This window comes from Alligator sinensis, unplaced genomic scaffold (assembly GCF_000455745.1).
Source record: "Alligator sinensis unplaced genomic scaffold, ASM45574v1 scaffold1719_1, whole genome shotgun sequence".
NCBI classification, from domain to species: domain Eukaryota; kingdom Metazoa; phylum Chordata; order Crocodylia; family Alligatoridae; genus Alligator; species Alligator sinensis.
In genome coordinates, this window is record NW_005842507.1 from 669,203 (window position 1) to 694,458 (window position 25,256).

At 40.3% G+C, this 25,256-nt stretch overlaps 1 protein-coding gene across 3 annotated transcripts in view; it reads right to left on the reverse strand.

Moving 5' to 3' along the window:
* Positions 1-25,256, reverse strand: part of CAPZB (capping actin protein of muscle Z-line subunit beta) — an 83,471-nt gene that overhangs the window by 46,621 nt on the left and 11,594 nt on the right. For 2 of the 3 annotated variants that reach the window (XM_014523584.2, XM_014523583.2), the window contains exon 2: positions 15,061-15,150. In XM_014523584.2, coding sequence (XP_014379070.2) covers positions 15,061-15,150 — 90 coding nt within the window. Of the gene's footprint in view, positions 1-15,060; positions 15,151-17,593; positions 17,599-25,256 lie in introns of those variants that run through there. The other variant, XM_025213140.1, reaches the window with a different exon arrangement.

The following is a 25,256-nucleotide window of genomic DNA, read 5'->3' on the forward strand; positions in this document are numbered from 1 at the left end:
GGGGGGGGTGTTTACAGTGGATGAGTCAATGTTGCAAAAAAAGCTAACAGGGCACTGGGATACAACAACAGGAGTACTGTATACTAAAGGTGCGCTGATATTTCGGTGCCGTATCAGATTGGCATTGATAAAAGGAAAAAATTAACATAATCAGCTATCAGCTTTTTTTGCCCAGTGTAGCCAATAATGTCACCGCTAAATATAATATGCTTTCTGGCAGGGTCCCAGCCCAGAAAGCATGTTATATTTATGTATGTACTGGGTTTGGGTGCAAGAAAGCTGCGTTCTGTTCTGGCTTTTTGAACAAGCCAGAACAAATGGGTTGCAAGAATATATAAGAGGGTTGCGAACAAACTTTAAAAATGGATCAGACTTTAAAAATGGAGAAAAATGTGGGAAACCATGGCCTTTGCTTTGCAGGCTGTCAGAGGTCCAGCAGTCTGCAAGAAGCTGCTTGAGGGCCCCCCTGCCCCGCACACCTACCCCCTGCCCTATACACTGAGGAGCTGGAGCCTGGGGTAGGTGGAGGGTACAGAGTCAGGTGTGAGGGGCATTGGGTCAGGACCTACCATCGATGATTACAAATGGGTCCTAGTATAAAAAAGGTTGAGAACCACTGCTTCAAAGGGGATAATCCAACCTTTATCTTTGTGCAAGAATATTCATCTACAGGAGTGGAAGCTCCTTTTATAGACTGAATGGAGTCTAAAACCCCTGACATCTCTCCTGGCCCAAAAGAACATGACTAAAAATGAAAAATTTGGTACCCTATGCATGTCACATCTTAAGATTTCAATATATCCTCACTTCTGCAGATAGGCAGCTAAATAAGCAGTACAGCCACTTTCCATGCTAGCGTATGGAGACCACCCGCAAAAGTAAATAAAAAGCACAAAAGGCAGGTCTCCAGGCCCCAAATTCAGCTGTTCAAACCAAGACTGAATGAACGGCTATTCAGAAGCATGTACCGTGGAATGGGAGCAGGATCTCTACCCCCCGCCCCACAAGGGGCTATACAATGCATAAGTAGTACAAAAGACAAGACAAGCTGAATGAAAACGAGAGCTGCATATTATAGTACATGTTGGTTGAACAAGGATTCTGTTGTCTTGCATAACAGTATTCTTCACCAGAGTTAGTGAGCCAGGTATTTGGACAAAGTTTTAATTAAGTTAACCATTTTTGGTATCAGGAGTACAACTGATCACTTGTGTCAAAGCAGAAATTGTATACCTTCTATAGAGCCAACTTCATCATTGTTCCTTCCTGATGCACAGCTTGACCAACAAGATAAATGGCATAATCAAGCACTAAAGGGGGTCAAGAGCAGCTTTTCTATCTAGATACGATCTAAACAAGTTTTTTCCTAAGGAAGTTACATATTGCTGGGAATACAAAGTGAACAGACAAACTCTTCTACACAGTGTCTATATGTTCTAGTATGCAGTCCAATTCATCCGGACATCCTTTAGTGAAACTGTTGCAAATTTTTCCCCTTTTGTATTAACACTACTTGTAACAGCATAAGTCTTCATCCAAAATATCCGATTTAAAAAACTGGATTGAATCAAGACTACAAAAGCCTTGATTGGTGGTTTTGCAACTGCATTATTCATACTGTTAAAACAGAAAAGTTAATAATGTAGATTTAATTTGCATAGACTATCACATCTGCCATCTTTATCCAAGACTAGATTAAAATATACACCAACCTTACTAATATCTTCATTTTTGGAAAATGTGCAAAAATTGGGGTATGTGAAAAGTCAGATGAATTCTGCCCAGGATACATGGCTGGAAAAGGAAGGTTCATCAAGATGCCCTTTAGTCTAGCTTGACTGAGCTTCAAAGAACCAGTACATTATGCACTCGGATCCATCTGGCCTCTGAAACAGACTCTACAACATGCAAGTATGTGCAGAGATGTGCAATGTAAACTGCTTTTAAAGCAAACACACACCACACATCCGCAAGTGATAAACAGAACATTAATTGCCATTAAAGTCTTTAAGGGTTCCTGTTTTTATCTGAATTCTTATAAGTCTTATGTCACTGTATGGAAGCAAAAAGATGGTCAACATGAATCAGTAAAACTGCTTGAATGCAAGGAACAGTCCAGGAAAGTTATCCGGCACTTTCATAGAAGTGATCATTTTGGCAGGCCACTCCACTTCAGACTGGATTCCTTCAAATTTTGGGCCAGCATCTAATAAAGTTTAATTCTAATTCTACCGAGTCATTCTTCAGCCGTAGAATTCCCCATTTCAGCAGAACATAGATGTAGCCCACCAGATACAGAAACTCAGCAAAACCTGGCTCCACTCACCTTGTGCCTACAACCACTAAATGCACCCCCCTGCAAATCTATACACACTGCTAAACTTATGTGATCCATCAGATGCTCATAATATGAACTTATGTAGAATTTGTAAAAAGTGAATCATTTTAAGTGGATTTACCAGAGGTAAGTGGTAAGTTGGAAAAGCCCCCACTATTACGGGAGGAGGGTTAAGTTGCCCGGCAGTACAGCAATATTAGTAAATGAAATTAAATTGAATTGACTGCAGCGGAAAGATGTTGGACTGATATTTCTAAAGACCCGATTCTGTATAGACAAATATTTAGAAATAAATCAGTTCAGAGGTAGTGACATTGCTCAGTAAACTGCATAGCAGTAAAGTATCAACTCTTGAGCTTCAGACCACATCAGAAGTCTAAGGTATGTATGAAGAGTAACATACATAATCCTCAGTACTCCTTAACTTGCAACCCCGTGATGAAAGCATGAACTCATGGCACCATTTAGTTCACTGGAAAAAAAAAAAAAAAAAAAGTTTGGCATCTGACAGGCAAAACCCACCTACCCTAGATTTTCACCAGTGATCTAGAAATAAAGTCTAACATTTAATCGGTTGTATTAAGAGTCCAGCTGGTATTGCAAGTAACTAGTGGCAACTAAGGAAGACTGAAAAAAGTTCTGTATTGACATTGCTTTGCTTTTATGCATCTACTGCCCAAGTACTCCAGGTTCCAGAAAAGGACCACATTCAGGTATTTAACTAAAAAGATGTTGGCTTTAAGCCTAAAGTTCCATTAAAGGCATTTGAACGTTCGTTTCAAAAGGTTTTCAGGTCTCAACCCTACAGTACTAAGAACCTGGAGGAGGGGAAAAAAATGTCACAAGCATTAAAAACCTGAAAGCATACTGTAGTGAAGAAAACTAGATTCAACTTCCTCACTTTGATAAATGAAAGATTAGCAAACAGGTTTACTTATATCATGATTTAAACCAAGTGTCCCTTTAACTATTTACATATATTAATGGAGGTTTTAAGTTACCAACAAGGTATCCGGAGCTAATCTTTGCTAGCTAGATGAGTTTCCATTTACAGCCACTGGTTGAATGGAAAACTAGCTCTCACTGACAAGGGCTTTATTCACTATGTCAGAGTCCCTTATTTTAGCAAATAGCACTATTCAAAACCTGAACAAGTACCTTAAAATACTGAGCTTGGGCTATCAAGACTGTCACGAGTTAATAGTTTCTAAATCAGCGTCAAGTTAATTAAGACAGCACCTCTGAGCCCAATACGCAGTAAGCAATGCAGTTCTGCTTTTCAAAAGGTTCATCAGGTCACACAAAACATTTAACATAGTCCATCCTCTCCAGGCTTTTAGAAACCATTCTGTATTCACTTGCTCTGTCTTCTTGCCATTTTGGAGTTGGCTCACATTAGTCCTCAGGCCTCCGTTTCTAGACTAGGAGTGAATCGTCCTCAAATTCTCACAGTCCGGGAAGTAAGGTTCCTCAATAAGTGAATTCTTCATGGTTTTATACCTTTAAACTACGGTTCCCAGACTTTCTGGGCCAATAAACCACTGTCCAAGTTTTTCACACCACCACCACCACACTCTGCATGGAAATGCACAGGAACCATGTGTGATCTGCAGACAACTTATCAGGGCATCACAAACCATCAGTGGTATCTACATCTTTGGGAACTACATCTTTTGGGAACTATTTGAGCACAGCAAAAGCTCAAGCAACTAGGATGCACTTTATCTGCTATGCCATGTGCTGTTCAGATATTTGCAAATGTCAACAGCACGAATGCATGGACCAGGTGGCACTGTTTTAAAAACAAAAATCTGATTTAACGAAGCAGGCTCCTTGTACAAACACCTCTGCATTTTCCTCATATGAAAACCGCAAACAGTAAAGATAACCTATATTCCCAAATCTTTAAAGACTAACCCTAGAGAAAGATCCAGTTAGGTTACTGCTATGCTACAGTTTGACTAGTTAATTGCTTGATGCTCTCTATTGGAGACATATTGGCAGGTCCAGGTTAATGCACAATGGAACAAAGTATTTGCTTCTCTCTCTCTGCATTTGTTCTTTGGTCATCATTAGCACTTGCAATTTGCTTTCCTTTTAGCCTTTTATATCTGTAGACAAAATGTAACCCCTCACTTTTCTGCTGTATTAGGAATAAGACCTTTACAAATTAGCATTCTGTTTCTGAGCATCTTTCCAAATGCAGCTTCAAAATACAAAGTACTTGTCACGGAGGCAAAACACTTTCAAGTCTGACAATAAAAGGCACTGGCATTAAACTGAGCAGGGCTCAAAAGGGCCTAAAACTCCTCAAAAAAGGTACATAATGCCACTGAAAGAAAAGTTCTATGGCGGGAACTTAAGGACTGTCAGGAGTCCATCCAGGTAGGAGGCACTCACATTATTTCAACCTTATCTGTTTCATAAGTAACCTGTAGCACAAACTCCTAGACTACTGGACAAAGAGTTTGGGGGATACTTATCTGAAATGCTGACTGCTTTGAAGTCCTCCCTGGCTAAGTGATGCTGAGAAGAAAGTAATAAACTTCAGTGTGTCCTGTCAGATGGTCAAAACTCAAGTTATTAAAGAATGGCATTTTAATGGCCAGCGAAAAGTTTTCTGCAGAATTATTAAACAGCTGAATGACCTTCCCCCCACCCCCACTTTTTTGGAGAAAGGCAGCCTTCCAAGAAAGTCATCCTGGTAAAACATATGGCTGGTGTACAACATGTGTGTGGAGGGTTTTGCACCAACAGTTATGCCAATAAGTGCCCTTGTGGGGAGAGTTATATTGGTATACACGTACCTCAAACTGTATGGTTTATTCAGGTTCAGGAAGTGAAGTAAACTATGCTGATGTAACTGCATCCACATTAGATAACACACACCACATTAGTTACATACCAGCACAGTTGAAAACAGGAACACTTTCTAGTTCAGGACTCAGAACCATTAAGCTACTGCAAGCAAAGCAATTCTGAAGCATGCTACTATTAGATCCCTTTCCATCACGTTGTGTACTTTTGGAGAAAAGACATTTTAATACTGAAGTTTCCCAGGGATAGAGACCCATAAAGTTGCTATTAAAAATACCAAACTAAACACTGCAGTTAAAATATTTATCACAGTCCAGGTGTCAAAGCTCAACCTTTCGGAATACAGCAGAAGCTTCTGCTTAAAAAGAAAAAGCCAAGTACACCAAGCAAGTCATGGGTGAGGGGGCAGCAGGGGAGAGGGATTGTAATTCAAAGCAAATGTGGAGCTAAAATTCTATTTGCCCCAGAACAGGGGTGCTCAATTCCCAGCACCTTGTCATCTGGTCTGCGGGGCTCCCTGGGAGTCCAGAAGTTTGGCAGTGGCAGGAGCAGTATCACTCCGCTAGGCCCTAGGCACTGGATCAGGCGCCCTAGGGTCCAATCTTGGCGCACAGGGGCAGGACAGTATGGCATGGGGCCTTTTTGCGCAGGGCTCAATCCAATCTGTGGACCAGCCCCATACCGCTCATCTGACCCATGGGGCTAAAAGCTTGAGCACCACTGCCCTGGAGCCATTAAAATATTATATAAAGATATATAAAATCCATCCATCAAGCTTAATATGCAGCATTATGGCCATGCTACTTTATCAAATTCTTATTCATTTGATAGCGGTCCCAAGTTTTACAAAAACAAACAAACAAAAAAAACCACACCTACTTGTGTGTGAACTATAATATTAAAGACACTAACGCTGCAGGCTATAGGCCTCTCCATGTATAGTACTGTTTAAGTTCCAAATACAAAAACAGAAGTGCCTATCCTTGCCAAGCAAATTCTTCCTGAAATTAGAAAAAGTCCAAGCTGGAGAAAGACTTTACATTGAATAAATGTCAGGTTTTGACTAATCACCAACTTTCCTGGACACTGCCTGAATGCAATGTACTGACACACTTGTGTTTTCAGTCTATCAGGAGAGTTGCAGAGTGGCAAACCTCTGGGAGAGAACAAAGACAACACTGATTTGTAGCTGGAGAGCCATGAATGCTGCTTAGAGGCCCCGTTAATTACAGAATTGCTTGCAACAACCGTGAAGCAGTCTAGTTTCCCTTCATTTCGGAAATGAGTGCATACCTGAATGGGTACTATAATCAAGCAAGATTCCAGGGATAGTTAAGAAAAAAAGAAATATCAAATCAAACCATCGGGAAAGATCCATTTACTCTCCCTAGCAACCTCTGAAGAATCAGTAGAACCAAAGGACACCATGGCTCAATGTTTTCAGTGAAGTCAAAACACTTTTAACCATTGAATATTGGCGCCATTACCGCCTACCAAAATGCTGACCAAGACTGATTTACAGCAAACAAGATGGATGGAAGACAAGCAGCAATGGCACACCAATACTTCCCTTTAAAGGTAGAAAAGGGAGATGCCCGAAGAACCACGACTGCTACATCAGAAGTGGTCATAGGTAATACCCGACACTATCACACATTCAATCTAATAAGCTTATCTGTTAAGCAAGCAAGACCATCTGTTCAAATATACCCTACATCCCCATCTGCTCAAAAGGTGTTCCAGGCATCTCTCTCATGCATTAAAAGGCAAAGCAAAGGCTGTTACTAATTTTAAAAACCTTCCACACTAAAGTTGAGCTTGTACCTGTCTTTGTTTGATGTATACAGCCCTGAAATTTGAAGTCTGCTTGTTTTCTATTGAAATATTAGCAATATCAACTCCAGTCTAGTACAGTTTTACAAACTGACCTAACAGACTCCAAGTGCTTTTTTGCCTCCTATGGTGTGAAAGAACATAAGGCATTAAAAAAAAAAAAAGCGTTTTCTTTAAGGAGAGCCACTGAAGTGACAGGTTTTGTTGTGGTTTTTTTTTTTAATTAAATAAAATGAAAAACAATAACTAAAACGTAATACTTCTCTTGAGCCTCATCTTTCTGGGGAAAATGTACTGGAACAGTTACGCTGCATTTCCTCCCTCAAGGTAGTAACTTTGCAAGTATAATTATACTGGTATAGCTCTGCTGGGAAGTTTCTCTATGTAGAAATATCTCCAGTAGCTTAACTTTGACTCATCTGGATTTTGAACATTCTTCTATATCAGCAAAGTCCTGCCTTGAGTAAATGAAACATTCGTATAAAGCAGAGCAAAAGGACTCAAGTGCCATATTTTTACTGCAGATAACCTAGAAAGGCACCTCACCTTGAAAAATGAATGAAGAACATCCCAGTTATAAAGCAAAAGCGTCTTCCTTTAGACGACCCACTTCATTACCACTATAACTTTTTCTTTTATTTTTAAACAAAAGAAGCACTATTCTTTCCCTTACCCCCATACCAAATCCCATTTTCCCTCTTAGCCTACATGTCTGAGTTTACCTGCCTGGGTTTTTAAACTAACATCCAGATCAAGTATTCAACAGGAATATCTTTTCCTGACAAAGGATTTACACCTGACAGGATTCGTAAGAACGAGTATTATCTTTCACTATACCTTACTGAAAGAACAATCCTTCTATCTAAGCAGCCATCCCATGAAAGGAAGCAAGGCTATACAGTAACAGTGCCCAGTGAGAAATCCAGGTCACGCTGATTTCTGATCTCATTTAGGGGCCTAAAACAGTGTTTTTCCCAATTTTGGTATGCATACCTTCAGGGTCATGCAGCGAGCTTCGGGGATGAGGAACGGAAGAGCAAAATTAAACAACTTCTACAACAACTCGAGGTGTTGAAGAGATGACTGTGGCAAAAGTAGAGCAATTAAAACCACTTGATTCCATAACATGGAATCAGAGGTATGCAGCAAAGAACATATGCAAGATGTGACACTCCCCCCCCCCAAAAAAAAAAAAAAAAAAGAAGTTAGCATTGAAGTTATTGGCTTTAGAGGAGCTCAAGGGCCTCAGTTAAAAGTAATCCTTGTCCCAAGCGAAGCAGGTAGTTATATGAACACTCTCTCTGAAATTTCAGCTTTAAAGTCTAAGGTTATGATAGGGCCTCAAAAGCATCTTCTCCCCCCCAAAGTGCAGGTGAAGTAACCAGGCATTAATGTTACATGTTGGAATCGCTTAGACAAAGTCAGGGCCTATTTAATTTTGAAAGATCTTATAAAAATGAACAGGAAGGCTTTGATACAATTTAGCTTAAGTAGCAGCCCACGTTTCCTTCCTCGTGGAAAGGGTTTAGATCAAGTCTGTACCGAGTAGTGGACTATGCTAACACTTCCCTGAAGAGTGTGCAGAAATAGTGAAGCCCTATTTTACAATTTCTAGCCTTCTGCTTGAAAATAAGCAAGTGTGACTTCCGACAGTATTATTCTGAACCTAACAAACTAAGCCACAAGTATTATTTCAGAATAAATTATTTATTCCTGTGTTTCAAATGGGCATCAAATGAGGCTTTTAAGTCATATCTTAAGCTATTTTTCTGAGCATTTTAATATATCCTTCCAACTACTCTGAAATTGTGTACCAAGCCCAAGGATCCCCAACTTCCTCCCCTATCCCACCCAAGTCAAGCCTTAAGTCAAAAGTGACACTACTATTGTTATGTTCAAATGTTCGATTCCACTCTGCGGGAGGTCTACCTACTAAGTCAGTGCGTGTATAGGTGTGTAAATGAAGGCTACCATAAATGATTGTTTGAGAGACAATAAGCACATATAAAAGTTATCAACAGGACAGAGTATGCAATAATACATATGTACGAGGCAGCATTAAAAAAATTGCAGTAACATTTTCAATTATCCCACTTGGTCTGCTTTAGTGACAATTCAGTTTATATGCACTACGGATCACCTGATAAAGGCACCTCTTACAAAACAGCCAGTGTGCTCCCTGCACTTTGCTATCAGATGCATTTTCTAAGACCTCAGGTACACCATCTTTCTGCTTACTCTTCCCTGAAAACTATTACCATTCATACCAATTATCTTTAAAAGGGACTTCCTACACTAACCTTTTAAAATCCTACTGAAAACTAGGTGATCTTGTGCATTCTGACAACCTGCAAATAGTCTATTTACAAATATTTACTAATTACAATCCAAGCAGAGCACTCCATGCCAAGGCACATTACCAACATCATTCATAGCTTCTTTCAGGCAGGATTTCTGGAGTCCCATGATTGACAAGGTCTCTAATGAACTCTAATTGCCGGCTCTGCTGTCCAACAGATGTGGCAAAAGGGCAAACCGCAAGCTATTTTGCTAACAAAGGAAAAGCATTTCATCTGATGAGGGCCGGTGACCTAAAAAAAGTTCTACTCTTCTACCTTCCCCTTTATTTCATGTTCAAGTTTGGACCCTTTTCCCCAGTCAACTCACTCGAGGGCAGTAATGTCTTTTGGAGATGCTCTGCATGTCCCAATTGCCAAAGAGATGTTCCTGAGCTGCTGAATGAGAAATAACATTATCTTGACAGTGACAGACTTAAAAATTAAATAATTTTGTACCATGGTACCTTCCAACAGATCAACTACATGTAAGGCATAAATTGGTAAGTGCCTTACCATGCTGTATAGTTACTGAAGCTACAGTATGTACAAGTCAGACCTAGATCATCTCCTTCTCCTGCTTGTTCTTGCAGCAGAGTGTTTTAAACACTGGCCTGTAGAACATGCGATAGCCACATGATATAGGGTTATGGGAAGGATCTTAAAACCCCAAACCAAAAACTGTTTGCAGCCAGAAGAACACAAGTCACTTCAGTGTTTTCAAAAATTCTTAAGTTCCAGAAGAAAAAAAAAGCAGCTGTACTGCAAAGATATTTAAAAAAAAAAAAAAAAAAAAGAGCAACAGTTAAAATACAAAAGGAGTAAACTGCTTTGTGTTTGTGCTCTTTCAAGTTTGCTTCCACTCTGACAGTCCTGGAAAAAACCATCCTTCATGTAAACAGGCACAGAAAGCCAATGGCACAAAGTGACTGATCTGCAAATTCAAGTCATTGGGAAAATGCCTTTATATCATTAGTTTACCTGGATTTTATAAAGCTCCTGGAGATGCACAATGGATTCTGATCTGTTGTTTTAAAACCTCTGGTTCCTCAAGATTACAGTGAAAAAAAAAGATCACAAACTGGAACTCTAAAGGTTCAAACCAAAGCAAAAAGAAAACAAGCCCACAAAACGCAATCTTGTGATTTTTAAACCAGTACCATAATTCCGGGGATTCTGACTCATGGTTTTTTTGAGCAATTAGGATTTGTCATGCCAAGATGTGCTGCTCTCCAGAAGCAAGATGTGAGCACATCATGGGAATACAAGCGAACAAGAGTCATGTAAACATACGCAAACAATCAAGTTAAGCACAGGCCTCTGGCTTCTGGACAGTGGTCAGCGGGATGCACCTTTCTGCAGAGGCCTCCTCTTAGTACTAAAGAAGAGATGCTCAGCTGATTTTTAGCAATAGTTTTGTCCTTACAGCAAGGACGAGGCTAAGACTAGCGTATGAATCCTAATATTGATTTCAGCTTGAACCGCGCTTGTTAAATAGGTCTGGTTCACGTTATACTTTCAACATGAAAGAAGCCTAGTGAGAGTGTTGTTGATGAAACGCATGTCAAGCACTAATGAGCACCGTCCAAAAGTAATTTAAACATTTGGAAGTAACTGGCAATTTTCTATGCCATTAAGAACTCAGCAATTACTTAGAGTCAGACTTACCATTAGCTCTCCCAAAAAACTCACGGTACTGACTAGTCCTTAACCTGACTCACGTTTTAATACCCATTCATTCCTCAAGCCTTCATAGGAACGTAGGATCCGCCAAACCAAATCATACCTTTTGTCCAAATCAGTCTGCATCCTGCCTCCAGCAGTGGCCACAAGGCTATGACTCAAACTTCTAGCAATGCAGATCCAACCACTTATAAAATGCTTTACATATGGGCAAAGTCAGAAAGAATTCCTTCCCAACTCCTGCGGTGAATAATGTCTATCGTGATGCACATGATTTGATTACCTGGTCCTTCACTTACATAGCTAAAAGCATTAGTAAATTTAACCAGCCTTTTTTAACAGAAGGTCAACCACAGTAGTTGAGTGATTTCACATGACTGAAATGCACAGGTTTAAACCTAGAGCAAAGGAACAGCTCCCTACTATATTCTTCAACTTACTAGTTTAGAGTGACTCTCTCACTGCAAAATTAAAACAAGACCAACTAAAATCATTTAAAGTTAGGAAGGTTATACTGAGAACTAGGCAAGTGTCCTTTGGATTCCTCCTTTCTAGTGCTTAAGTCATACTGCCTGGTCTTTGTAGTTTCTCATCACATAAGCTATAAACATGCCATGTTAGTTATCCAACCCCCCCAACCCCCCCCCCCCCACCCAAAAAAAAAAAACCCAACCCAAAAAGGTCAACAAGGCTGCTAAATCTTTAAAAAACACTTAGAGATAAAACCAGTATCTGATATCAATGCAACTTGGTAGTTAATTATCATACCTGACCATTGGAGGTCTTTTAGTTCCACTGGAATTTCTAGAGAAGCAAGGTTTTCTCGGCGATACCTTTGATTAAATCAACTACATAGTTGGAACAGATGTTAGACAACATTTTGAGCACAAAGTGCCATTTGTCAAATATGGCATCTGCTAAGATATCACCCAAAAGAATCAGTTTGCCATCAGCCTAGCTGGAGCTGAGCAGGTGAACATACCTTTCAAAGCAGTGGACTCTTAACATCAACACCCTCCCAACAAAGCTATAACCTAGGAGCCAACATTTCACTCTCCCTTTTCTAAGAATCCATACCCTATCCATATCTTAGCAGTACTACTCACATTTACCAAATTAATCCTTTCTGCCATTCACTCTCCTAACAGGCCCTAAACTCTCAATTTATAGCCAAGAGGCAAAACTTGCAGCCTCCAAGCAAAGTATCCATTCAAACCCTATTTCTACGCTTATCCTTCTCAGTTCACTGTTCTGGCAACATCCCCAATTAAACCCCTTCACTGTATATATATAGATATATATCACAATAGCAATTCTAGAAAACCAAAAACTTATTATATATAGCATCTTCTACCCTTGCCCCTTATAATCCAACTTGTCTCTTGCATGTACAAAATTCACCCTGGAACAGCAGGCAGGTGACTTGCATCTTAAAGAACCATTATAATGCAAATGAATAAAACGGAAAAGTAGTTCCATTAGCTTTTGTACAGGTTTGTTTTGCAACTAACATTTATTTGCAAGTTAAAAGGAAAGTCTCCCAAACAGCCACAATATTTCTAACAGAGTAAACTACATCCAAATGAAAATTACCCAGATTTAATACAGTTACATACAGTTGGCTTTCGCATAAAAAGGAAATTGTCCAAGTTTACAAGAACTACATGGTTTTAAGTGACAACGTAATGAATCCATGAGTCCATGTTTGTTTCACTTTCAATAAAAGAGAAACTGTGTTATAAGAAATGTCATAGGCAGGTTACCTCAGTAAACTGAATTCTCTGCAGAAGTGTTTCTGTGGCTTCCCATGGAGTTTTTTATTTTTTATTTTTTACAACTGTCTGGATAAAAAGATGCCACAATGCCTTTTACTGCATCACACTCTGCAGGTATACCCTCCCCTTTTGAGTCAGTTCTAGTTTTCCATGTCTTCCCTTCTTTAAGTTCACCAAGGAAGATTTAGCAACACAAAAAAGCTCTTGCATCACAGACAAACTCATAAGAGTAGCAGCAATTTTCTTGAACCTTTGAATTTCCTACACACGTGGTGTAGCTATCTGTTTGACAGAGCTCAGTACAGGCATGCCCCTAGCTTATTTTGTTATGAATATGGCTTGCTCATTGCCCCTCTTGCAGTTTCTATTTCTGGTGAGCACCTCTGGCTGCCGAAGGGAGGAACATGCTGAGAATATGCAAGATCAAATATCAGAAACCTGGTCAAGCTGCGAGAGCTCTTCCCCTCTGCATCCTCTCGCAACCCACTTGTTCCACTGACATGCTATCTTCTACAAAGGACCGGGGCCAGGTGTGGTAATCCATTATCGGAGACATGGCCAGTGACGTGAGAGCAGACCTTCAGACAGAAGGTCAACTTAACATATTCCAAGTTTACCTGAAGGTTAAGTGTCATTTCTGGTGCAAATGAAACATAAGCAGCAGCTACTCTGTGTACAAAGATAAGAAGCATCTCAGACACAGTGTTTTCATTTTTTTTTTCCTTTGAAAGTTAGGAAACTACTTTCTGCAAAGCTTAAACTTAATGAAGGACTCAGTATATTGCACCGGTACACTAAGATATCAGACTTCTGCTTACGGATTAGGTTAATCATCTTTTATTTTTTTTTTTTTGTACTCTAAACTTTATATTACTGTAACCCAGAGATCCCTATCTGCGAAGGTACTTTAAGTTGACAGTTTTTGTCCCCAAAAACCATTGTCAGTCTAAAGAAGCATAGGTCAAAACCAATTCAAAAGCATCTTTGGACTCCTGTATACTGAGAGAAGGATCAGTTTTGGCAGCGACCATCATAACTGGCTGTGTGTGTAACGTATCCTATTTTTGATAACCCATAGCAACTTGATTTCTCCAGAGACGAGATTAGGTTTGGTGTGGCAAATAGGTAATACTTTTTGCTAGTAAATTTACTAGCAAGTCCATGTATGTACTTGTAAATTAAAGGCAAAAGAAATAATCCAGTCTATTCCCATATAGCTGGTGACATTTAAATGCCATTTTCATTGTGGGGAATTGATTTCCATTATAAATTTCCTGGGAAAGCAAACTATACATTGAACACCATGATGGAAGCTGATCGTTTGATTAGTTACAGGACATTTTATGAACTGCAGACTATGGAGTATGGTCTGGTGTTCTGTGACATTATGAAAGGGATCCAGTGCTCTTCAGAAGTCCTCGGTTTCCAAGCCTTGAAATATATACTGTTTGCACCAGAAATGACACTGATGTTGCAGCAGTTTCTTTGGTGAGCAGCACTGAAGTGATCTAAAATTTAACATCTTACGGTTTGACAGTACAGGCTTGAATTAAAAACATTCCACTATTCATGACAAGTTAAAGAAAATACCCCAAAAGGTAAGTAAGTATTCATCATCAAGCCACATCTGCCAACTGCTGATACAGATCTGATTTTCAAACTATAGTTCTTGCAGCTTTTGCTGTGTACCAAAGCCCGTGGTAATGCAATTCATACTGGAAATAAAACTACAAACTTTTGTTAAATATTCTATTAGAGACACTGGTGTCAGAAATGAAATTTTGGACAGGCTGAAAGACAACCTGAGAAGAAGCAACATCCGTTACAAGCAAATATCCTGTTTAGGGGAAATAAAACGCAGGCTGAAGTTTTAACAAATTGTTTTGAATAGCTTTATTGCAGTGTAATCTCAAAGAATGTGATGACCCCGCATTTTTAATGTTGTTAATAACACCCTTAACCAAAATTGTACGTGCGCAATTAGACTTCTTTCAGATTTAAAAAAAAAAAAAAAAAAAAAAAAAATCGGTTTAAAATGGAAACAGTGATGAACATACTTTCTTATAAGGAAGGAGGAACACCAATATGAGAGAAGTGGGTTTCCCAAGATCAGGAACCTACCTTGTATCAGTCTTGCCAAATACAATGTTCCATTGATTCTGGAGAACTGGTCAGTGACAACACTTCCAGAATGTACCTGTATGGTTACAGAAGCCAAATCTCCTGCTGCACAGAATACCTTCCCTGTTGGATGTTTTATCGAATTAATACTACTCACCAAGTCAATTAAATCGCTGAGGTTTTTCTCTATCTGCTGGGGAGGCAGACGCCTCATTAAATCCAAGGCACAATCCAGCTGCTGGTCACTCTGTGGAAAGAAGAAAATTGGTCATTCGCAGTCAGTGCAAAAGCTGGATTTGCTCATATAAGGACTTAATAGAAAAAATGTATTTACTGTTCAAGAGCAGCACTCTCTTTGCACCACAGCTGGTGTACACAAGTAGAAGTATTGGCTCTAGTTTCAGATCATCTGTCATATTGTACCTCTGAATACAATCCATTTCAATAAAATTTAATAAACACCTGGTCACTATCAGAGTATTAATCTCATATTGGAGTACATGAATACAGGGGCTCCCCAAACTGAATACGGCATTAAAAAAAAACCCCACAAGCTTATGCTGTAATACCTTCACACACTGAGCTAACAGACTAAACACTCTGGCTGACACAGACAACTTCATTCTCATCCGGGAACACACACATTTTGACACCCAAATGCACTAGCCTAGTCAAGCCACTGTTCATTCCAGTGTTGTATGTGGTTTATGCTGTGATAGGCAGCGCTGACTGGCAGCTCAGCAAGTCTTTTTTTTTGCATGCACAATTCAAACCTCTTAACAGAAAATAAAGCAAAACATTCATAGACTATTTCTACCATAGAAGGCAGGATCTGAGAATAGATGCAACCAAGAGCATCTTCAGAAGGTAACAGTAGAAGATCCCAATCCTACGGTCTTAATTTAAAGCAGGAACCTGCTCCATATTCAGGGCATTGGCTGCTTACATACTGCTTTTCAGACCATTGTAATGTGCATGTTAAATTGAAGAACTGACAAAGTTAGTCCGTTCTCCTCCACTAATGTCAGCACTTCCTTATTTTCATTAGGTTGAAATGCAAGCCACGTACAAGATGAAGATTTGAATCGGACAAGAATTATCCGACTTCCACAAAGGTCTCCCTTTCATGATTAAGTCCTCTTGGAGAGCTCATGAAATTATGTACATAGTGTGAACTATTGGCACTAAAGAGCAAATACAAGTCCAATGTGTTGGAGGAAGCGGAGGGAGGGATGTGTGAAATCAAGAGCTTCTATTTTTCTGGAATATCTAAAGCCACTGTTTTCTCAAACAAGACATGCCACTATAGACTGTGACACTAAAATGAACCTTCCAGCTGTACCAATTCTGTTACTGATACCGGGGACTTCAACTTTATTGCTTGGTCATAGTTATAGCCACAAACATGCGTTTTATTCCTGAAGGGCATTCGGGTACAGTGGGTTCCCCAGCCATAATCAATATATATGTTCCTTGCCACTGGGCATGTACCTGTGCAGCCACATCCAGTAGCAATGGAAATCAACATTTTGTAGGCATGTTCCAGTCAGCAGGTCACAATTTCACCAAATTGTAGAAAAGGTTGGTTTTTTGCTCTTTCAGTCATTGCTAATCTTAACTTTAGAATTTCTCGTGCTACTATTTTACCCAAACTTTCACAACGATGATTAAAAAGAGGCTTCATACATGACATATCAGCGTTCACAGTATTAGAACACCTACCCCTCTCAAAGGGAAATAAGAGGGTGAGCTTCCTCTCCAAGTCAGCTGCGCCCTAGCAAATCGGGGAGGAAACTCAATTTAAAATACCAACTAGTCACTCAGAGGCATTCCACCACCCACAATATTCACTATGAAAAGTGAAAACAGCTAGTTAGTGCTTTTTGGTTTTCCTTCTTAACTATACCTCTCTAAGCATTCTTACTGAATAAACCTTTTAGCTCAAGTTAAAATTAACAAGGGATTCCTTGTCAGATGCAATCTGAACACCTGAAATGCACTTTACTATTGTTAGGCATTTTTGAAAAATGCTACCCTAGCATTTATTCACATGTGAAGAACAATTTTTCCAACTATTTAGTTGGTCTAATAAAAGAGATCACATTTACTCAAAGAACCTTGTCTGCCTGTCTTAGACCAACACGGCTACAGCCAACAACCCTAGCAACCATTACTCTAACTCCAAAGGGGCTCCTTACAGAAGAATGAAACAATACATGTCCAGTGAACAGTTTCCAACTATAATACAGGTGATGTCAGATAAAATGCAGCAGATTTCCAGCTACGCAAAGAGCCAAGTGCATGCGGCCTACAAGTTGCCAATGTGATCTTCAGTAAAACCAAGCCACTTAAGTAGCACCCCTGTGATTTAAAGGTGAAGACAAGCAATTCCTACAAGAAATCTCAATCTCCGTTTTGTCTGAACATGAGTTTGGCAACTGAACTAACACATTAGCATGCTGTTGATATCAGGTATGCCTGTGGACGATTCAGATTACTATTTACAGAATATTAAAAGATACTAGGCTTGACCTTTTCAAGGGGTTTTATTTTTTGATAGAGCAGCCTCTCTGTTCATAAAAAGGGAAGTGGTAATAGTAATAGGATGGGCTGTAAAAGAGAAGCCCTCATTGAAATGCAGCTCTCTGAAGAGCTGACTGGCAAACAAGAATAAAAACACTCTGCAGAACCATGATGTCTTTCAATGAGGTAAAACAAAAAAGGTTCAGCATTAATCTAACTCCTCCTTTAGGAAGGAGCCGCTCCAAAGCAACTGTGACTGTTTCCTTTGGTTTTATGGGTTGCAAATCCTTCCTTTCTAGACCTTTATTGCCCTGTTTGGACATGTGTAAAAAAAAAAATGTTTCTTTCCCCAGACAGTGTTTGCCTCTTAAACAGATAAACTTGTAACAGTGCCTTCCAGGACAAAAATCAGACAAATTGGAACAAGACCTCGTTTTCCAGCCAGACATCTACAGAAGCTTGCAAAATTTGATACAACATTGCCTCTTCTCACCAACTGCAGATTACAAACCCTAGAGAGAAAGTAGGAAGCAGTGTTCACTACAAAATACTGTTATACGAGGGCCCTGCCGTGACATTAGAGCCCAAGGAACCGCATCCCATTAGGTGATCTGTAAAGGAAAAGGAATTAGCCCTCTTCCCGCCTCCACACCCAGCTAAACCAGATGCTTAAAGATCATCAGCTAAGGACACTTTTACCCTAGCTTAGATTGACATTTCATAATAAATGGGCCTACTTAGCAACTCACTGAAGGAAACTATTATAGCTGGGAAGGAGAGTTATGTTTGGTGCTTTTCTTTAAGATGTGGAGAGGGGAATCAATTCCTTTCCCCTTCTAACCTTGCAGTCCCCAGAGGAAGATACTGTTTAGATGGCCTATGAATGCCCAGCTCCAGCAGCCAACCCTAGGCAAGGAAGCCTTCTAACCAAAGTATTGTCTTTACCTCCTGCTATCTCTTACGTCAAGGGAGGAAAGCTGGCACATGGCTGCAAGGTCATGCTCCCGACTTAAGGATCGTGGGAACGCTTATGGAAGTGCTTGTTCCTGCTCTGCCAGCTGGAATTGTTTAATAGGAGGCTGGAAAACTAAGGGAAGACAACAACTTTAGGCACCATCATTAAAAAAGTGACTCCTAAGAAGTAAATGCTCTACAGCATAACAGGATTTTAAAACAAAAGCATCTCGAGTGAAGCTATGGTTATGCAGTTTATAGATGGAAAATACAGGCTTGGACTAAGCATTTGATAGTGATGGGTGTAATGAAGTTGTAGAACGGACATATGCAAGTTTAATGGATGGGTACTCCCTGCAGGGAGACAGAGAAAGCTTACAAAAATAGTTATAGGCAAAGGCACAACACACTATCAAATATTCAATGCCGAATATTAGAGTACAGTGTTCTCAGTGGACATCTCTGCTTTTCCAGAGCATAAAAAACGCAAGTGAGGCTGTTAACTTAAACAGAACTCCTTGCCCACCCATTACTTACAAAGTACTTTTTGGAAATTCATTTCAAAACTCATTTTTCTCTTAAGTGCTTTGCCAGTAGGCTGCTTCAAGCGTTGATATCAAGGACAGTCAAGCCGGTTCCTCAGTGCCAAAGGGGAAGGCTATCAAGGAAATTTAGGGAACCATAAAAACAAAAACCGAAGCCATGAAAACTTGTGCACTAGGCTGCAATTCTATCAAAAGGTTTCTGGACCCAAATCAGTTATGTATTTTACTATACATGAATAAAGTACATAGCATGCTCGTTATAGAAACTTGAGTGAATAACGTGGAGAGGTCACAGCATTTCCATCATAAGGATGTCTCACGATCTTTCTGAACTCAAGGCCCAAAACAACTGACCTAGCAAGAAAATTTTTAGTATGTTTGTAGTAAACTGCCCAAGGGGATTGATTGTATAAAGGAAAAAAAAACTGGATCAGATGCCTCCTCATTGCCACATTATGTCTCACTTCAAAGTTTTGCTGTCCATTAGATTTTCATCAAAAAGAGATAGTGATTTCTGATGTTTGAAGATTACCTGTTCATTTCTGAAATAAACATTTCAGTGTTCAATGACAACTTTATGGATGCTCCAGATTCTCTAGCTGGGCCCAAACAAGCAAGTTAAGGGGTGCTTGCTGTGCATTTGACCTGCAAGAAGCATTTGGTTTCAGCCAACTGTTCTAGAACGAGAACCAAAGCTGAACAAATGCTAAGCCCCTGGGGGCACATACTCTGGAGCTGCACCAGAAGCTCACTCCCCCAGCCCATTCCCCACCCACTGCTGCACTGCCATCCCTACCCCATTATGAGCAGGCAAAATCCCTCCCCTTTGCCCCGACCTCAGGACTCAGCCTCAGCTCCCCATGTCACTCCTGCTAAAGCCAAAGCAAGGGTGGTGGGGGATGAAAGCCAGCAGCTGCCCAGAAGCCACACATTAACAGCTCACAGGCCACCTGCAGCCCATGGGCTGCCAGTTGGACAACATTGTTCTGCAATTCTCATTTTGAGACATAAATGGAGATGCATATGCCTGTGGGCAGTGAGAAGCAATGATTTGGTACCAGTATCTTCATATATTTTAGTTGGAAAACATTTGATCCTTCCTTAGGCAAGGGATTAAGACTACATGACCTATAGAGGGGTCCCTTCTCACCCTACTTTTATACAATTTTTATGACCCCTCTCCCAGTAAGAGCTGATGGTTAAGCCACGATCTCTTGAGGCTGCAAGACCTAATGAGCTTAGTGTTTCCCTGACATGAGGCAATTTTTGATCATTTGTACTCCATCCAGGGCAAAAAAACACAACCCAAAAAACCTCCCAGGGAAGAACAGGGGGCTTCAGACGGAAATTCTAAATAAAGTTTTATTACAGACCAAGTCACTGAAGGATTGAGAGATCACAGGAACCTCAAAGGCTTTAATCTAAGCTAATGTTCTCAGTAAAAATCCTTTAATAAAACAGAGAAAAAGAAAAAAAAATCCTGTAAAAGATGTTTTGCTATCTAGGATCTTTACTGTAGCATCTGTTTCAAGTGCTGTCTCCAGGGGGGAGGAGAAGCAGCAACAATAGATCTATGAAAATAAGTCCATAGTAGTTAATATTAGTTTAGCTTCCTTTTCCTGTATCTGTTATTCCTTTCGGCTTTCACTAAGCTTATTTCCAAAACAAATTGCAAATCCAGTTACATTTAAAAAAATAGGTTACATCTCTGTCTTTACTCATATTTACTCTATTATGACAATGCATAGAAAGAAAAAGAAGAGAGAAACAAACAAGAACACACCAAACACACCACAGGATCAAACAAAAAGTCGTACAAAAAAGTCTCAATGAAAGAGGATGCAGACCTACAAAGATCAAACCACACTACTCAGCAGTACTGAGTACTGGTTTCCCCACTCAAGTCTTTTCCAGGATGTTTTATCTTTACCAGAACTGTATGCTTTGTGGGAGTGAGCAGGTTGTTAGATGGGCTTTAGTAGCTGATGCTGGGCTACTACCAGCATGCTGCCTTTTGGCCAGATACCATTAAAACGTTACACAAGATAAGCAACCTTGACAGCAAATAAATTCCAGTCCTGATGCAGCTGGGTCAGGAGCTATGAAGCACCCAGGTATGCACTGGCCGTCTGCCAGGAGTGTGAGCTATCTTTCATTTGCATTACAATTTAACCCGGGGTTTTAAAATCAGATTAACGAGAGCTATTGTTTGCCTCCATGGGCACCTGCAACCCTCAAAGCTCAAGTGTCAATGGTGAAACTGGGACTACTTCTCAGAAATTGCTTTAATGAATTCTCATCCATCTTTTAGGTGGCACTCTGGAATATAGGCGCAAGACTGGCAGCCATAACGCTTGGCTTTAATTGTAGGAACCTGCCTCATAAGCATTGCACCAGTCACTATTTTTTTTTTTTTTTTTTTTTTAATAAATGAATAATTTCGCTCAACCTGTATTTGGAGACTATCAACTACCTCATTTCACACTAGGTACTGCAAATCAAGGTAGTTAAACTCTGGCCTATGCTTCAGGTTCACAGCCCATTTCAATTCAGGCCCTTTGAGAAACTAAAGCCTTTCAAACTTCTTTCAAATGCTGAAGGATAACAGGCTCCAAGACAAGAGCATGCAGTCTGCAGAAACTGAGCTGTCACCAGTGCAACCATAAAGAGACACCTGTGGGTTGCCATTCTACTGGTTTGCTCAGCTTCGCTCTGGTGCTTGGCTGCTACATTACATTAAAGCTGATTGAACAGAATTATGCGGTCTCTCCAACAAAAAAGAAAGAACGCTGAAGTAGTTTCAGTTCTGCATTGTCTATATATAGTGAGGTTCTCAGAAACATCTGTGCTCCAAGAGGTGTATCCAAGTGCTAAATAGCAGGCCTTCCTTAACTTAACCCCCTCCAGCAAATGTGCCACCTACCATGGGCTGTGAAATTCTCCTACCAAAGTGACCCGTCTTATACCTACGCTGGATCATGCTGCTTTGCGCTGTCCCATTTCCTGTCCCTCAACTGCAGCTACAGGAGAGGCTCTCACTGAATGATGTGAAGACAGAAGTAGCTTGGCTTCTGCTTAAAGTCAGAGCTAGTGAAAATGGTTAGCTATTTTGCTACTGCTGCACGCCCCCACTCCAGCTGGCGTTCCAGTAGACTGGTTTCAATGGAGTGCTGATTGGGTACTCTGGCACCTTATAAATACTTGACTGATCAACGGAAGAGATGATGGAATGAAATATCCAACAGGAAGAGACAACAGATACAAATTGACAGTCGTGGGCTGTAGAAGTAGCTAGCGACACAAATAGAAACAGATTATCTCCAGGCAGAAAGCTGGTTTCATATGCATCTCCATCAGGAAAACTAAAAGAAAGCCTGTCACCGTGCATCTCCCACCGCTCTGATACTTTCCCCCTTACATTACTCAAGATTAAGTCTCCTTGCTGCTGGCCCTAGAAGTCTATTTTTGCATTTTCCCCCTCCCTACCAGCACCTAAAGATCAGCTGCCACATTTGTGAATCTGGTTCCACAAAATGATACCATGTAGTATGGTGCACACTTCAATACACCTGGACCAGGACCAAATCAGATTTCTGTCATGCGCTGCAAATTCTCCAGCTCTATTTATACTTCACAGCTCTTTGCCCTCCAATTCTGCACAACCTGGAGAATTTATCCGTGATGTTTTAACACTGCCCAAAAGATCACATTAAGAACCAAATACATCATCTCCATGCTCCCTAGGCAGCATCATCCAAATGTTTCTATAATGCTAACCCCATTTAGTCTCTAGTGTATAAAAGGATTCCAGGCTACAAAGGTACAAAGAAAAATGTTCTCCTGCTGCATTTCTCATCTGACATGCAGCCTGTCGATTAATGCTTGAAGCTGTATGGCTTTTTGCTGCTGCATGTCATCAGTAGGGGATGGGAAATGACCACATGCAATAGTGGTCGAATAATAAGATATCACCTCTACCACAAGCCCCGAGTGCCTCGATCACTAGACACTTTCGAGCAACATTTCTCAAAGCATCAAGGTGTTAAAACAGGCACTTGCTCATCTCCTTCAAAGGACCAGAACATCTGACCAGCAGGCGTCAAAGAATAAAAAATTCTTACTCCAGACAGCAAAATCAGGTCATTTCCAGTCTGCCTCCCTACAGAAGTTTCCAGCTGTTGTGCCAACACCAAATTTAGGAACTGAAATATAGATACAGTATTTCCTATCCTCCCCATCATTTTAACCCCTTCCAGCCCTCAAACTCGAGACTAGGAGAGCTGCACTTTCCAAGGTATGCATTTGAGACAGAACTACTGTTAAGACAAATTTGAGGCCAGAGTATTTTTGTCACTACTATAATAAAATATTAGATGTAGGATTCCCAACTCTTCCCACCCTAGTGTAGCAAAAGTCACAGAGTTTGTTTTTCAGAAAATTAGGAAAGTGAGGGAAAACGCTGATATAATAGCACATGTACAGACCTCAGCAAAAGCTCTAGTGGGGTGCATATTCCACTGGCTTTGCCATATTCTCAGTTACCTACTCTTCTATAATTTCTTCTTGCAAATCTCAAACTGTTATGGCAGATCCTATCCAGGATCTACCACTTACACTGTACTATCCATCTCTTTTCCCATCCCACCCCCATCATTGTCTCTTTATAACCTTAAGCAGAAGCAGAGGTTAAGTAATGAAGATTCAGGGTACAAAAATGCAACTGTCTGTAGATAATCTTCAAATGTGATGAACAAACAGGAAAGTGAAAGCATTCCAGATCAGACTGCTGGTCATTTTGTCTTCTTCCATTTAAGTTCTGTCTAACCAACCAATAAGGCTGTATCATTTTTATCATCCAGAATTCATGAGCATGCACCATGTTCAAAGTGTGGTTTCGCATACTAAGCTATTACACCAATATTGTGCTAGAAACCTATGACGGAGAAGGAAGAGCAAGCATTGAGAACGTCCACTTGAAGGATTCCTGGTAAGCAAACTGGATTTTCAAGTAAGCACAGTGCATCTGTATAACTACTGTATTCAACCAAGCCCAGGTTAAGAAGGTGCTGTGAAAGATCAAGGCCTAGAAACATTGCTTCCCAGCAGCTCAGCTCATTGATGAAAACCTTATTAAGTGCCTTCTTTTCAGGGTCTCTCTGCTAAAGAAGCTATTTCCATTGCTGGCTCTTAAGTAGTTAGAGGGTTATGAAAAAATACTTCTGGCATTACTTGGCTTTCAGATTACCTTTAGCCATTTTATCTATGTTTAGGCTCAACATGGCACAAACACACTCTTTGTCAGATGAAGTTAGGTGCCAAGGCTAAGTTTTAGAAGTGCCCCTCGATAGCACAAATGACAAGGAGATACAACGCATCTCTTAATACCACGTGAGAAAGAGAAGACAGGTGCTTGAGTGGCTCTGCTCTTCCAAGAGAGCCAACAGGAATTAGTAACATGCATCAGTTCCAAGGGCCTTCACGCAAGGTACTAGTCTGCTCTCAACTCCTGTTAGGCTTAAATTTCATTGCCATCCATACACTGATGACACTCAATACTTATCACCATTTCAAACTGGCAGTACTCATTAAGCTAGTTCTATCCAGATAGAACAGAAGGTAATTCTGACAGTCTTAGAGCAGCAACAAGAGATATGTGGCTCCTTCAGCTAAGCTCAGTGAAATATGCTCACTCGGTTACCGGAGTTAGCTACTCAGGGATTCTCCCAAATCCCTGGCTGGTTCAAGTCTAGGTGGCAACTTCCAAAGTAACATCTCATACAAGCAAAGATGGGTAATGCTTAAGGGAAGTGACACCTCACCAACTGCCCATGTCCTACCATCTCTCGATTGTGTCATCTGATGCAAGTCAAGGATCAAATTTTGCAAGTGGCTAGAGCAATGATAGGGTGCCTTGAGATCCTTTCGGAGGTGGCACAGAGTGCCACACAAAGCCAGCACCATTAGGCGCACAAACATGATTCACAAGGCATCCATACAGTGTTAAGACCAGCTGTAGTCTGAGTTCTTTGCAACAGAAAGAAAAAGTTGCTCTATTTTTTTTTTCTTTACTACAGGAAGAGCATGAAAATGAAGAGCTGATATTTTTCAAGAACTACCTTGACTCTAACAAGGGGTTCCTTGAGGGGAAAAGCTGAGAATCACTCAGCTAGTCACAAACTTGGGGAAAGCATTGGTCTCCGCTTAGTTTCTGGGTAAATTCAAACTGCTGATTTATCAGATCAAGACAGTTAATCTTAGAGGAAAATATCGTCTTCTTTGTATTTAGATTACCTGAGACAAACTGAAAATCCCTAGATCTGAAAACAAGAAG